The following is a 14637-nucleotide window of genomic DNA, read 5'->3' on the forward strand; positions in this document are numbered from 1 at the left end:
GGTAAATTACGATATTTTTGTCTTTCGCTAATTTTGACGCAAGATTTGTGATTATAACATTTCTGGAAATGTCAGTGTAAATTAAAGTATTTCAACTTTTGCAAATGATCATCTTCTTTATGTTTCGTATCAATATAACCAACAATTCTGTCATACATTCAACACAAACAATCACATCATAATCAAGACTGGAAACAAAGGCTCAAACAGAGATTCAAATACAACGTCTACTTTGTGTTTATTCTGTGCACGGTGCTCTTTATTACGTCTTCCTGTGAAGGGAGGGTGAGGGTCACAGTTAAGAAAGAACATAGAAATGTTGGCTTGTTTGTTTCCAAAGAGAAAAAGGGAGTGCCATGATCGATAGGACAGCACAGTGAAACAACTACAACGTCAGCTGTACAGAATTCTTAAAAGGCATCATGTTTCAAAATTGACAAAATATAAAATACATGTGTCATATTAAATATTGGTCCAAACTGAATAGGCAGTGTGTAGTAAGAAGGAGAGGAACTATATGAATTATTTTCATATAAACACAGTTATGTTACAGCGTGCTTCCATAAGTCAATATGCCAAGATATACACTAACAAGGTAAAAGTAATAGTTTGATTATGATGGGTTACCGGCTACATTGGTTGTAAAACAAATATACAGTCCTGTTACAATGTTTACAACAATGAGCTTCACATTTCTATTTAACATTTGACACTGATTCTCATAGTGAGTCGAATAGAACAACATATATAAGGTTCAAAAGAAAAGTCTGTTTCAAGATTTTTAACAACCTCTCAGGAAGAAAAGAAAATATCCTCTCTGCCATCCACATTGATTTTTGTATGCAGATGATACATTATTTTACATCTCACATGCTTATCTCTTATCGCAATATCTCTGACTCTATTGAAAGACAATTGAATGTTAACTTTTTTATTCATGTACAAAGGTATCTGTTGAAAGATAGATCTTGCGGCTCTCTAAAATACTGACTAAACCCTCTCTCACTGGAAAATCTGACTGGCACCACAACATGTTTTTACATTGACTCTTACATTTTGTTACCTAGTTTTAACCTTGAATATTTTCAATTTTCCCCAAAATCTTTTTTTACTATCCTCAATGGCTATTCTGATGACTGTATGAACTTCCTGAGTTAAATGTACTTTGATATCATACAGCACTGTGAGTTAGTGGACATCAGATTTGACTCGAGTGAGTAAAATCCACTATGGTCAAACATTTTTAGAGCAACATATGCAACAAAATTAAAAAGCCTTCTCTAACCATAGTGGCTGATGTATATCATGGGTTATTGAAGATGATGTTGAAGACTATGTTTTAGTCATCATTTTAAGCTGTTGAACATTCCTAACACAGACCAGGATCGGGGTTCCACAAACTCCTAAAATATGGAAATGAGTCTAATGTTTTCATAACTGAAAATAATTTCAATAAGCTGCAACTTGACTGGAATTATCCTTTCAAACTTGCTGTCTGTAACTGGTGTAATTAATGAGTGCAATTAAGCACATCAACCCTCCATAATGCGCTGATGTGATAGATGCAATAATTGGAGTATTGCCTTAATGAGGTTTTAATTCAATAATAGGCGTTAAAGAGATGATTAGAAAGAGCGAGACGATCAAATCAAATTTTCAATGAGGGAAATATCATCCAGAGTGCTCGTCTCTTCACTTTTCAACGGCTTTTAACCAATCAAGCGGACGGTAAACTGTAATTACCCTCTGCCATGTTTGCATCCATTTGACTTCCCTCTCTGGATGACTACACACTGCCCATTTGGTAGAAAAGTAGAAATGTGAAACATATGCAGAAATATGCTGATGTCATGCTCAGTAGAAAGGACTAATAATGAATGTGGTGACTGAAATGTTATAAATACAAAACCATGACATTACATACAACTGCGTTGAGTAGATCTAAAACATAAACACAAAAAGAGAAGAGAGGCGGAATAAATAAAGTAAAGGTCATTTCAGTACTCTGTCTCCTCAGTCCTGATATACTGTAGACCCGCTCTAGTGACACAAGCACTACGACCACAACAACAACAACAACTAAAACAATAAAAACGTGAAAAGACCACCCAACAAATCATCAACTTTAAATAAAGTGAAAGGAGGAATTGCCCCCGTGATAAATGAATCATTTTTTTATTTTTACAGAAATTGAAAAAATATGTTTTCACATTGAGAGGGAAAATAAGATATTTACTGTACATGAAATGACACCAAACTCAGGCCAACATTTACGAGGAACCCTTGAGTCCCAACGAGTACATTCCGAGAAAAATCCCCCATAATCCCTTTGTCGATGCTGTTGGGAACACTATGTTAAAAAACACTTGACCTCGAAGTTATTGATAAACAATTCTGATGGTAAGAAAAGCTGTAGAAAAATAAAGTACCAGTAATCTCAAGATTAAAAGACCAAATGCCTTCAAAACTTTCCTCCAGACAAATTGGAGAGGATAGAATCCACGAATGTTGTACTTCATTTTATTTTTTCTCTTTTAAAAAAGTTCAAGTCCAGAGGTTGATTTTTAGTGGAACAAGATAGGACTGTGGGGAATACTGGGAGGTTCTTGGGGATATTCTGGCAACTCGGTCTCCTTCAAGCCACACTCATGGAGGTTAAAGTTCATAGTTCAAATAGGAAGCCGGTTCCCTCTGATGGGGTCTTGGGGTTCAGGTGGAAAGGCAGTGCAGTTGGGTGTGACGGCCAGTGGTGCAGCACTAAAACGGTGTGATGGAGACACAAGTAAGGGGGAGAAGGGGCAGCGGAGAGAACTGAGGTGTGGTTCAAGGTATGGCAGATGAAGAGACATAGACCTGGAGATAGGAAAGAAGAGAGACACTATCAGTGGGTTTCTCAGATCTCACCAGCAAAACAACATGTGCACAAAGAAAGAAACAGTTGAAATGTGTTGTTGAAATGGTACGATTCGATGTTCTGATAACATTATACTGTAATAATATGTCAGATCAAGTCTGAAATTGTACAACTACAAATGATGATAATGATGGTTGCAGTGAAGTCTGAAATATAATCAGGTACTTTTGTGACCCTCAAATACTAGCTGGGGTTTTGTAAAGTGCAAACAAATAAAAGCCATGAAAAAAACCGTGTACACTATAATTGTGTATACGGTACTTGAAAGAGGCCCTATTCTTCTTTGTGTGGATCTCCCTTCCCTATAGTGTGTTCTATATGTGTGTGTGTGTGTCAATGGCCTGCAAAGGCTAACACCCTCCAGAGGTTTCTCTTCCATCGCCTAGCGCTCTAACACATTGTACGTGATAGGCTAAGGGTAGGGACATCTCTAAGCGGTTGACCAATCACAACGGAGCAAGCCTGCTAACCAATCAAAGAAACTCCCACTTGAAGGGATGTTAGCCTTTGCAGACCATGTGCATGCGCCCAAACCTATTCAGAACACTACAGGAAAGGAACAAACCCCAAAGCCTAATAGGGTCCATTTAAAGCTCACTTTCATTTTCAGCCTGCGTTTTGTTTTTTCCATTTGGGTCTAATCTCCTGCCAAAACGGCCAAAGCCTGAAGTGTGCATGTTAGGGGAAACGTTCCTGCATGTAAACCAGCATACTGATCATGTGCACGTGAGCTCAGATAGTGGTTCGCTTGGGGGCAGGAGGGTCTCTGTGGGGGTACATATCTAAAGCTGTTTGAATGTGCCAGTCAAATAGAGAGCTGTCTCACAGTATAAATGCCCTGACCCATCCCATACAGGAAGGAGTACTTTGCAAACACTGCTGTGCTCTACTAAGCTCCTCTGAGAAGAATAAAGAAGAGCCAATCAGCTGCCTCGGCTGTTTTTCTACTGTGTGCTCGACAGTTTTCCTACTTTTTCCTACTTCTAGCAGATGTGCTCATCACCATGCCTTTTTGGCCTGTCAGACAGCACTGAGGGCTCTTGAACACGGCCCTAACCTGGAATGGGGGGGGTTGTGTTTACATGCCAGCCTGTCAACAGACTAAACGGCACCCGACCCCAGGCTGGACCCTTTAAATCACATAAGCAAGGTCACATTAATGCCACATGGGCACCATTCATGTCAAGCGTCATGCAGCAGGGCACCTCGTTCATCCTGAAACAACACACTGTCACCACACGGATCTATTTCAAGAGTGGGGGTTCCTAAACGAGCGCTGCTGTTTTCAATGAATTTGCAAGTGTGTGTCTTCAGCTTGTGAAGCACAAAGACAGCAGCTCCTCACACACTGAACTTCCACGACTCTGCCTTCAAGCTGCAGCTGGATCTCCATCAGTTCATTGAGATGTAAACATTAATGATACCCAGCAATCTGAATTTGATAGGTTGAACTATGAGAACAACTTCAAATATAACCATACGATTATGACACAATCACCTTTAGCACGAAGCATCAGGACCAGCAGCTCATGGCAGAGTAGGCGATATGACATCTTATTAAGCTGATGCTGCTGGTAGTACAGCCAAATGCCAATCACAAGTGTTAAATACACGTTGTGGATCATGGAGGCTGAATCCTGTGTGCACTGGTATTGGCTAAGGGCTGATGTGATTGGGCGCACACAGGTTGTTGGACCTTTGTCATTGGGAGGGACTCACATTGTATAATGGCTGGAACATTTGTAAAACGCTCAAGTAATCAGTTTGGGGCCGCATGAAGGTAATCAGAATGGCGAACAATGTCACGCAGAGGTTGTCCCGTACAAAATGTCATTTAGAAAAATATTTTTTTGCACTGCTTGATCTATCTCTCATCTTTTCTATAGGACAAAAACACAACTCTTTAACATCCTAAAATCTACACAATTACATTTAATATTATTGAACATTTGTAAAGCCTATTTAGTAGCAACGTTTTTATTATGGGCCCAATTGGAACATTTATCTTACTACTCCAATCAGTTGCTACTTGGTACAAGCCATTGGTTTGTGCCTTCTACAGCAGATCAACCCAGACCCAGAGCAAAAAGAGACACCTCCATAAACTATATTTCTACGCCTCCTTTTAAAGACACATGGAAATCAGGACAAGATCATTTGCACTATGTTTGTACACATTGTTTGTATAATACTGTCCACATGATATACTATTTTCATTTAGTAAGGAAATATGATGTACGGATTCTTTGCATTAGCAGAAAAGGATGTATAAGAGTCACCACTTCCATTCCAGCCACAGAATGGATGCTAAAGGGTGGGTGTGGTTGGAACTCACCTTCCAAAGGATGACTTTGTGTTACTCCGGGCTGATCTCTGTCTCCTGGTGAACTACCACCTTGGTAACAGACATGTCTGGGTGCTGCTCTTTAGCCTCCTTTATGGCCTGAGCCAGAGCCTGAGTGGTGATGAAGGACAGAACACAAAGCAGAAGATAAAAACACCATTAATGATTTACATTTCGACAATCTGATTAACTTGCACACAATTGCTTTACGAGGGAATGAAAGCCTTAATATAAATCCAGCTTCGTATGTCAGCCATAATGAAATGAGCTGCTTTTGCAAGAGCTTTGATTATTACAACATCATTCATTGTGAACAGTGAGCGTAAACCAATACTCATCTTCTCTCATCAGTTCCTCACCTTGTCATGATCAATTTCAGTGTCTCCAGTGATGACTATCCTCTTCTCAATGCGAGTCTCAGAGATCCCTCCTTTCACCGTCTACAACAGACACATGACACAGGCGCTAATATCAGCGAGGAGAAACATACGAAAACTAAATTCCATTATTGTTACCCTGCCAAAATCTGCCAAAGATTCTGTGTGCCACACGGTATATTCTCCTGGTGAAATAAAGGCTCTCCACAGAAAGGAAGAGCACTCTGCAGCCACAACAGGAGGCAAGGCAGTGCTTGGGGCTCCCTCTGTAGTTATTGGGCTATCCCCAGTTAACAACGAGTATCAATTGAAGTTCTTAGTAAATAGTATTTCGGGGGAAATGGTTTACCGTGCAGTGTTGCCCACACTGTTCCAAAATAAAAGTAGCTAAATGAAGCTCCAATAGATGCTACACGTCTTTAAATGATGTCATATGCTTATGTGCCTGTTGGTGAAATATAGCATCAGTGAATGGGTTGATTTGGCTGCAGCGAGGGAGAGCCTGCCAAGTAAAAGCTAGAGCGCATTCTGTTGGCAGGAAAGTGGACTGACTCACAAACCCCAACCCTAAGCAGGTTCTGAATAAGTCATCTTTGTTGTCTTTTGAAATATGAACAGTAATAGCACTTTGCAGAGCTAGAGAGGGAAACGTTGCCTTGGATATTCTCCAAAGTTGTCATTTTAGATATTAATTAACACATTTTTAATTACGTCATTTATATAATGCATATTGAAACATTTCTATGTTCATGTGGTATCGACCGGTGGTAAAGCGGATCCGAGCAAACCTCTTTATGGTAATGATATATTCTAGACCGGACACTAGGGGCATCAATAATGAAGACTACATTTAAATGTAAACAAGAGGTACGATGTTGCCATGGGTTGAGGGTTACAGTGTTGGCAACAACTGGAGCCTACATTTGTTTACATTTTGGCCACACTGGTACCATTGAAATGATTCTGAATGAGCAGTTCATCTTTGCATTGCACCTATGGATAAACATACTGGATTACTTCCATTTCAAGTGTTATGACTATCATTTCTGACATGTTCTTTACTATGATTATTAAGAAGCTGTATCGACATACTACTTTGTGTTCATATCTGAGTGAGTTCCAAGGATGCGTGAGGTGTAAATGAGCCTGAGTGGCCTCACTGAGCTTCTCCTGCTGCAGCGCCACTTAACTGTGCTGCCTTCTAATCTAGCACCGCTATGTTATATCACATTACTGGGTTTGTCTGTCCACTAATAAAGTCAATGTGTATCTTCTACTGTACATTTCCAAATGATCCTAATTAATAAAATGCATACTGTAACAATAAGTTATTTTGTTGATAATTAACAGCCATTCAATAACTGTAGTTCTGGTTCAAATGTAATACTTTAAAAATAAAATAAATATAGCTAAAATAAAATGTTGTTTCTCTCTTGACTGTAGAAAACAGTAAAAACCAAAGGGTCCAAAATACAGAGTGTGGACGGGAAGCTGGACAGTTGCCAGTTCGCTGTGGATTCCTTGAGCAAGGCACTAAAACCCCCACTTGCTCCCTGGCGCTGGAACACTGGCAGCCTTTTCGCTCTTAAACTTCTCTTTCAGTGCATGTCTATAGGTTCTGTATATGTATGTGTGTGATTGTAACATAACACCTGAGTGAACTGAAACTCTGCGATGGATGAGGTGATCTTTATCTTAATCATGTGCATGTGTCTGATGATGATGATGATGATGATGATGATGAAAAGACGTCACTCTCCAGCAGCTGCTTAACCCTCCTGTCGTGTTCAGGTCAAACACATGCACTTCTTTGATCCATCATAAATAGGCCTTATGATATCCTCCACAGTAAGCATTTGAATAACCAATTTCATTGAATATTGAGTGGTTGAGTCAACGTTTGGGTAACCCTAAATGATGTTTATCCATCAGATAGTAAACATGCACAAATCATTAACCATGCTAATTTTGGAATACATTTTCAGCGTATTATTTGTAATTCACTGCAATTATTCATGTAAACCAGCAGTCTGATACATTCTGTAAAGCTTAAAGGGGTTTTACATAACATTTGGTGATGACTAATGGTTTGTGTTAATCTAAGAGCAGTTAAAACAGACCGCTCAAATTTGACTGGAGGAACCAAAAGAAGGGGGGAGAAACGAACCCGAGAGGAGGAGTTAGAGAGTCTGTTGTGAAGGGTCACTACCGCTGGCAAATGTGATGAAGACGGGATGAGTAGGGTAGTGTATGATAGCAGGGTGTAAATGGCCGTATGAGCAGACCTTGGTGATCTGGGTGGTGGTGGTGGTGCTGACCGTCTCTGAGGTGATGGTCTGGGCACTCAGCAGCACTCCTGAGTCCCTCTCTGCCGGGCAGTCCACTGGCTGTGGGAGAGACACCTTAGAAGTGTTACACAAGACCTCAGATGAGTTAATTTGCACATACTCAAATATCAATGAATGTTATCTGTAATATTGTTAAATATGTTTTAATCCTATTATGATGTTCAGCTGGTTACTTAAAGGTGGGGTAGGTAAGTTTGAGAAACCGGCTCGAGATCGCTAGAATTTGAAAATACACAACCGGAGAAAATCTGCCACTTCCTTCCAGAGCCCCTCCTCCAACACACACGAACGCGCACATGACCAATGAGGGCATGAGATAAATGTGTGCCCCGATGGCAGGCTGACAGGCAGGTAGGCCATAGAGTTGTACTTTTTACAGTATTACGGCTTCAACAGATGACATTTTTTTATGGATTTTTTGTCAAAGCACTTCAGATATTCATTGCTATCGGGATGTTAAGAGCATTCCATGGAATATAATAAAAAGCGTATCTCGAGCCGGTTTCTGAAACGTACCTACCCCACCTTTAAGTTAGACTGTTTCGTTATGAATCAAAATCAAGCAGACATTAAATGGGTTTATCTATCAATATGTAAGTAGTAGTACAAATATTCCTTTCCTCAAAAAAGTGACAGGTGGTGTGACAGGTCGTACTTCTCCCTACTTATGCAAATGAGCTAAGTCCTTTGATGTCAGATTGGCGTGAAAGACCCCCCGGAGTGATTCTTTTATTGTAGCAATTAAGATAGTTAAGGTATTTGACCCCTGACCCCAAGAGTGGAGTAATTGCCCCAATTAGACTAGCCCCAGGCACCCCCTTTGTGTATAGGCCTTTTATTGTAGCAATTAAGATAGTTATAGGTATTCGACCCCTGACCCCAGAGTGGAGTAATTGCCCCGCAATTATATTAGCCCCAGGCACCCCCTTTGTGTACAGGCTTTTTATTGTATCAATTAAGATAGCTAAGGTATTCGACCCCTGACCCTGAGAGTGGAGTAATTGCCCCGCAATTATATTACCCCCAGGCACCCCCCTTTTGTGTACAGGCCATTTATTGCATCAATTAAGATAGCTAAGGTATTTGACCCCTGACCCTGAGAGTGGAGTAATTGCCCCTCAATTATATTACCCCCAGGCACCCCCCTTTTGTGTACAGGCCATTTATTGCATCAATTAAGATAGCTAAGGTATTTGACCCCTGACCCTGAGAGTGGAGTAATTGCCCCTCAATTATATTACCCCCAGGCACCCCCCTTTTGTGTACAGGCCATTTATTGCATCAATTAAGATAGCTAAGGTATTTGACCCCTGACCCTGAGAGTGGAGTAATTGCCAGCAATTATATTAGCCCCAGACACCCCCTCTGTTGTATAGGTATTTTTGATGTATTGAATAGATAGTCTCTTTGACCCCTCCCCCTCAGAGCCCTTTGTTGACTAATCTAATTAGCTTTTGATGCCTGCCCTTGATGTGCAATTTCACACTGATGAAAGCATCTGTATAAATGACTGGGATAAGACCATATAGAGATATACTCAAAATAAATTTAAAAAAAGACAGACAATTCAACTTACCGAGTCAACCGTCTGAAGCGCCAGTCAAGAAGCGAATGCGGGCATAGGGGTGGGTGGGTTCAGAGTCCAGCCTCTTTCTGGTCACGTGTGTTGGAGGAGGGGCTCTGTAAGGAAGGTTGAAGGAACGAGCAGGATTTCTCCCCCGGGTTGACTGCAAAAGACTCTGACTTTTCTCCAAGGGGATCCGCTTGAGTGTCAGTAAGTTTCCTTAAGGTGTCATAAAGAGTGAGCTTTTGATTATCTATTCATGCGACGTTCACTGTTAGAATATAATGTAATACATGCCATAAAAAAGCCCGTACGAAGAGCCTGAATGTTTTACTTTTCCCATTGCCCCAAGACACATAGATAGCTACATTGGTAAGGAATCATTGATAGCTTTCACTCGAGATGGTTTCTCCAAAATGACAGGTTTTGCATACATAAAAAAGTGTATCTTACAGTTCCTTTAGTTGTAGGATTGTGAACTAATGTATAATTACTTTTATTAACTATAGGTTTGCATCCATTACAGTGTATCTTACAGTTCCTTTGTGAGTGAATTACACACAAATCTGCAGAGTGTCACTAATATATATATATATATATATATATTCTTTATTTAACCAGGTAAAAAAACTCATTGAGATTAAAATATCTTTTCCAAGAGTGACCTGGCCAAGAAGGGACAGCATGCACAAAGTTACAACATATAAAACACAGACATGAAAGGCAGACAAATACAGCTGTAAAACACAAATAAAATGGCACATTAGCCAGTCAATATGCGAAGTAAAACAAACTATTACAATCATTTAAAAACTGGCAACATTTAAAACGATTTCAGGATATACGAGCACTCACATCGACCAAAACTAAAAAAAGTTGTACGCAGTGACTGACATTCTGTATGGGAGTTCACACCCGAGCTGATGTGGGGGAGCTGAGTATATTATGGCTCTCGGGGGATGGTGGGTTAAGAGACAGACGCTTAGTTTTTGGACTGCCTCAGGGGGTTAACGACATCTACTAAAAACAAAGTACTTCATTATCTACTTTTTTTCAGCTTTTATACACAAAAGTGCAGGAAAATTCAGAGGATGAAGAAGCAGAAAACAGCCATTATTCTTCACTCTTCTGTAAAACGGACAGTTTCAAGAAAGATGACACTGTGTTTATGCATGACATGCAAAATATATTGAAGCCCTATTTAAAAAAACAAGTTACAAGTATATTGTGTGAAAATATCTTTACACATAATCTGCCGAATGTCTGTAAAAAAAGTCTTTAAATAGAAAAACTTGCCTTTTTAGAGTCAGAATCTACTTTTTTCAGCTTTTATACACAAAAGTGCAGGGAAGGTAGGCAGATTTAGAACACTGGGATAATACCCATAAAGAATGTGTGTTTCTGCTCCATTTCACTCCATGAAGCCTCCAGCTTGTACAGGGGCTCCGCCTCCACTCAACATAACATGTCCCGCCCTCCTCACCAGAACATTTAAAAGTAAGGGGATGGAAATAGACGAAAATAAATACGCTCAAACTAGATAACAGGCCAGTCATTTCCAATCACCAAGGCACTTTTCAAAAAAGAAAAATGGCAAAGAGAAGCTTAGATATGGGTTTAATCAGCGAGACGCCTGTGACAACGTACAGCCATCAGTCCGGAGCGCCAATTAAGAAACGAATGCAATATATGTGCCAGGTTCAGACGCCTCCAGCCGAAGAACTTTATGAAGAATGGAATCTGAAAAATGGCGATGTTTGGGGTTATGTATTCAACTATATGGCGAATGAACTGCATTTCTACAATCTGAAGAATGGAGAAACGTACGGACCCCGCAGTGTTAAAGCGACACTGACCTCAACAGATTGGGCTGTGTTAACTCTGGTGTCTTCCAGAGATCTCCACGCAACCACGGTACCGGAAGAAGTAGTGCATCAAGAAACCATCGTGGAACCAGAGGTGTACAAGATATTTGCAAAGAAAAGCAAAGAAACACAGACAGCATGCGAGATCAAAGAAGAGATTTCAACGCCGCCCCTCAATGTGGAGGAAGAAAGAGTTATTTCCGCGCTGCCAGAAGTGAGAAGAGTCCTGACAAGCGCCGTCTGGGAAACTAAAAGCGGACCATCGGGGCGATGGTATTACCGTGCAAGTCATTTGGAGACGCTGGGGAAGGATCCCTCTGATGATTTTGTTTTGGAGATTTTTTAATTCTACCTGCGGAGTATTTCAGACAGCAGTGCGGGTACCACTGACTGCTTGGCTGAAAATGATTGATGGAAAAGCTACAAAGCTTAAAGAACTTTTTAAACAGAGTCAGACATCGATGGACATTATACTGGTGAAAAAGAATCTCACCTTTACAGAGGACTCTGCCTCCCACTCAACATAACAAGTCACACCCTCCTCATCAGATCATTTTAAACTAAGGACCCCTCAAGAAAGACATTGTGTATTCTACCTATGTAAAAAGAATGTCGGGGTTGTCTCTGTATCAAGAAGATGTGTTTAAAAATGAATTTTGTGAAAAATACCAACAGTGTGAGAGACGTCATAAAGACACTAATTTTAACCACAGTGTTTGTTCTCTACAAATGTTTTAAGATTGTTACAAAATGTAAAAAATAAAAATAAAAGGTATGGAGACTAAATTAATTCAGGTGACTCTGGCTTTTATTAGGAAAACAAACATATAATACAAAGGGGGTAGGGGTTAAATGTAACCATCGTGGACTTAATAGTCTAACAAAATACTTTTATCTGAATACATTTGTTCTTTTTAAGCGCACTTTTTGAAATTATTTATTTATTATTTCAGTGGAACAATCCAGTTTTTGTTAACATTAACGCTTTCTTCTCTTTTTTCTTGTGCTACTAAGATACTTTTAGACACACTTTGGCGTATGCAACACTTGTTCAGATAAACAAGGTTTTTTCTTTTCTGATAAACTTACATTTTTAGTTATTTTATGTTACCAAGATACCTTGAGATACACCCCTGATGTACGCAACTATACTTTTCTGACTTTTTTCTGTAGAATCGTGACAAAACTATTACTTGTTCTTAAATGATGACCTATTGCTGGAGATGAGATGAAAAAGCTACAACGCTTAAAGAACTTTTTTCTAAAAACTCTCAATTCTATAATTGACTACCCCCATTCAACGCAATAAGCCCTACCCTCCACTCAGCAAATCATCTAAAACGAAGGACCTCGCTAAGACGACCGTTGTAAACTAGCCATGGAGCAGAGAAAAGCCAAGACTCCCCCCGCGAGTTGCAGCCAGGAACAGAGTCCACCAGCAACACCACCATGGGGGAAACCCGAATCTTGCAATACTACTGCTGCTGATTTTGCTCCTTGGGCCAAAACGTCTCTGTTTATGGACACAGTGAAAGCGGTGTTGGTTGATATTGTGGAGAGGGTGATACATCGGTACAGAGAAGAAATATGCAACGGGTGCCGAGTCAGTCACCCCGGCCAGAGGCAACACGATTTTCTGAATGACATGTCCGATTTTTACTTCAGAAACAATTACAACGCGTTAATTAAAAGACTCTGGCTCACCGACTTCATTACTGAGATCGACCAGACTCTTAATGATAAAGACATTTTCACGGATGATTGGAGGATCCAAGGCGCTTCGGAGGCTTTTCTTCACAATCTCAAAAATTGCAGACGCCTCAAGGAGAGACTTGAAAAGATCCATGCCGAGTTGGATGGAGAAGAAGAAGACTAACAACCAGCAGTTGGATGGAGAAGCCAGGGACTTGTTCGATACAGTGACTTTTTTCTTTAAGTAAAATAAAAATGGGAAACTACTTTGCAAAACTATTTTGGATATCGTTCGTTCTGGCAGTACTATTCCGGGTCATTGGGAAACGATTGTAAACGAAACATTTAAAGTGGTCCTGGAATCTTCATTTTCCGAAACATTCTGTAACATTATCTCAGAAATGAAACAAACAGCAAAAGTGTATCATGTGCTCTCATTGTATGCTCTGTTTGTAGATGTAATGCATCTGTGTGTCGAAAACAGCATACACGTGAATATTTTGACTGAAGTGAAAAAACTCCATCACGATATCTCCAGTAATATGGGGAATTCTAAGCTGGAGACTGTCCTGGGGATGCTACAATCAGTATAACTATTGATTTTGTGTGTGAAAAAAATAAAAAAAGTGTACATCTACATCTAAAAAACTGTTGTCATCATTATAGCAAGGGGAGCGTGTCTGATACATGTGTTTTTCAGTGTTTTCTGTGTGTCTGTACACACAAAGCACACTTCATTATCTACTTTTCAGCTTTTTAAAAAGAAAAGTGTATCTTTCGGTAACTTTCTCAGAGAATTTAAGCATAAATCTGTCAAATGTTCAAAACAGCCTTGTTTCACTGAAATACCCTCAAAATGACAAACTGCCATTAAGAGTCAGATTCTTAACCAAATCTACTGAAACAGAGTACTTTCTACAGATGAAGCCTCCCACTCAACGCAATATGTCTCACCCACTCAGCAAATCATATAAAACTAAGGACGACCGTTAAAAACTAGCCATGGATCTGAGAAAAACCAAGTCTGATGTAGCCTGCCCTTATTATCACCAGGATAATGGATACGGGCTTAATGACTGGATGTTACAAAGTAGGGGAGAGGATGTCCCAGAAGAAGAGCTCTCGTCTATATCATATCCATGTAAGGTCTTTAGGACAAAAGAGGACCATGATAACATGACATATGAAGAATATATTTCTTTAAAAGATGGTATTATAGATAACCTTTATAGAAACAGTATATATCATACCACTCGCCAAGATCGCAAACGACAATTAGCAGAAAAGACAAAAAGAAGGAAGGTGAAAAGAAAAAGAAACAAAGTGAAGAAATTTAAACTATAGGATGGTGTTGTAGAGCCATTACCGGATCATAATAATCTTATAGATCATCTCCCGCTAACCGACTGCTGCGAATGTGTTGAACAAATACCAAAAGCAATGGCAGAACTTTGCTTCAGTATAATGAGAGAAAAAGCGCGAAACTGTGGAATTGCCCAAATTGGCGACAGTGCCAGAATATGTATTAAAAGA

The 14637-nt window shown here is 39.9% G+C and overlaps 1 protein-coding gene across 10 annotated transcripts in view; it reads right to left on the minus strand.

The window, feature by feature from the left end:
• Positions 1 to 228: 228 nt before the first annotated feature.
• The window catches only part of LOC117455228 (protein 4.1-like), a 117184-nt gene continuing 102775 nt past the window's right edge, over positions 229 to 14637 (minus strand). For 5 of the 10 annotated variants that reach the window (XM_071204768.1, XM_034094639.1, XM_071204767.1 and 2 more), the window contains 4 exons: positions 7921 to 8037; positions 5618 to 5698; positions 5250 to 5369; positions 229 to 2853 (listed from right to left, as the gene is read on the minus strand). In XM_071204768.1, the coding sequence (XP_071060869.1) occupies positions 5271 to 5369; positions 5618 to 5698; positions 7921 to 8037 (297 nt within the window). In that variant the 3' untranslated portion in view covers positions 229 to 2853; positions 5250 to 5270. The remainder of the gene's footprint in view (positions 2854 to 5249; positions 5370 to 5617; positions 5699 to 7920; positions 8038 to 14637) is intronic. The other 5 variants (XM_034094644.2, XM_071204769.1, XM_034094645.2 and 2 more) reach the window with 3 other exon arrangements.

The sequence above is a fragment of the Pseudochaenichthys georgianus genome, chromosome 11 (genome assembly GCF_902827115.2).
Source record: "Pseudochaenichthys georgianus chromosome 11, fPseGeo1.2, whole genome shotgun sequence".
NCBI lineage: Eukaryota > Metazoa > Chordata > Actinopteri > Perciformes > Channichthyidae > Pseudochaenichthys > Pseudochaenichthys georgianus.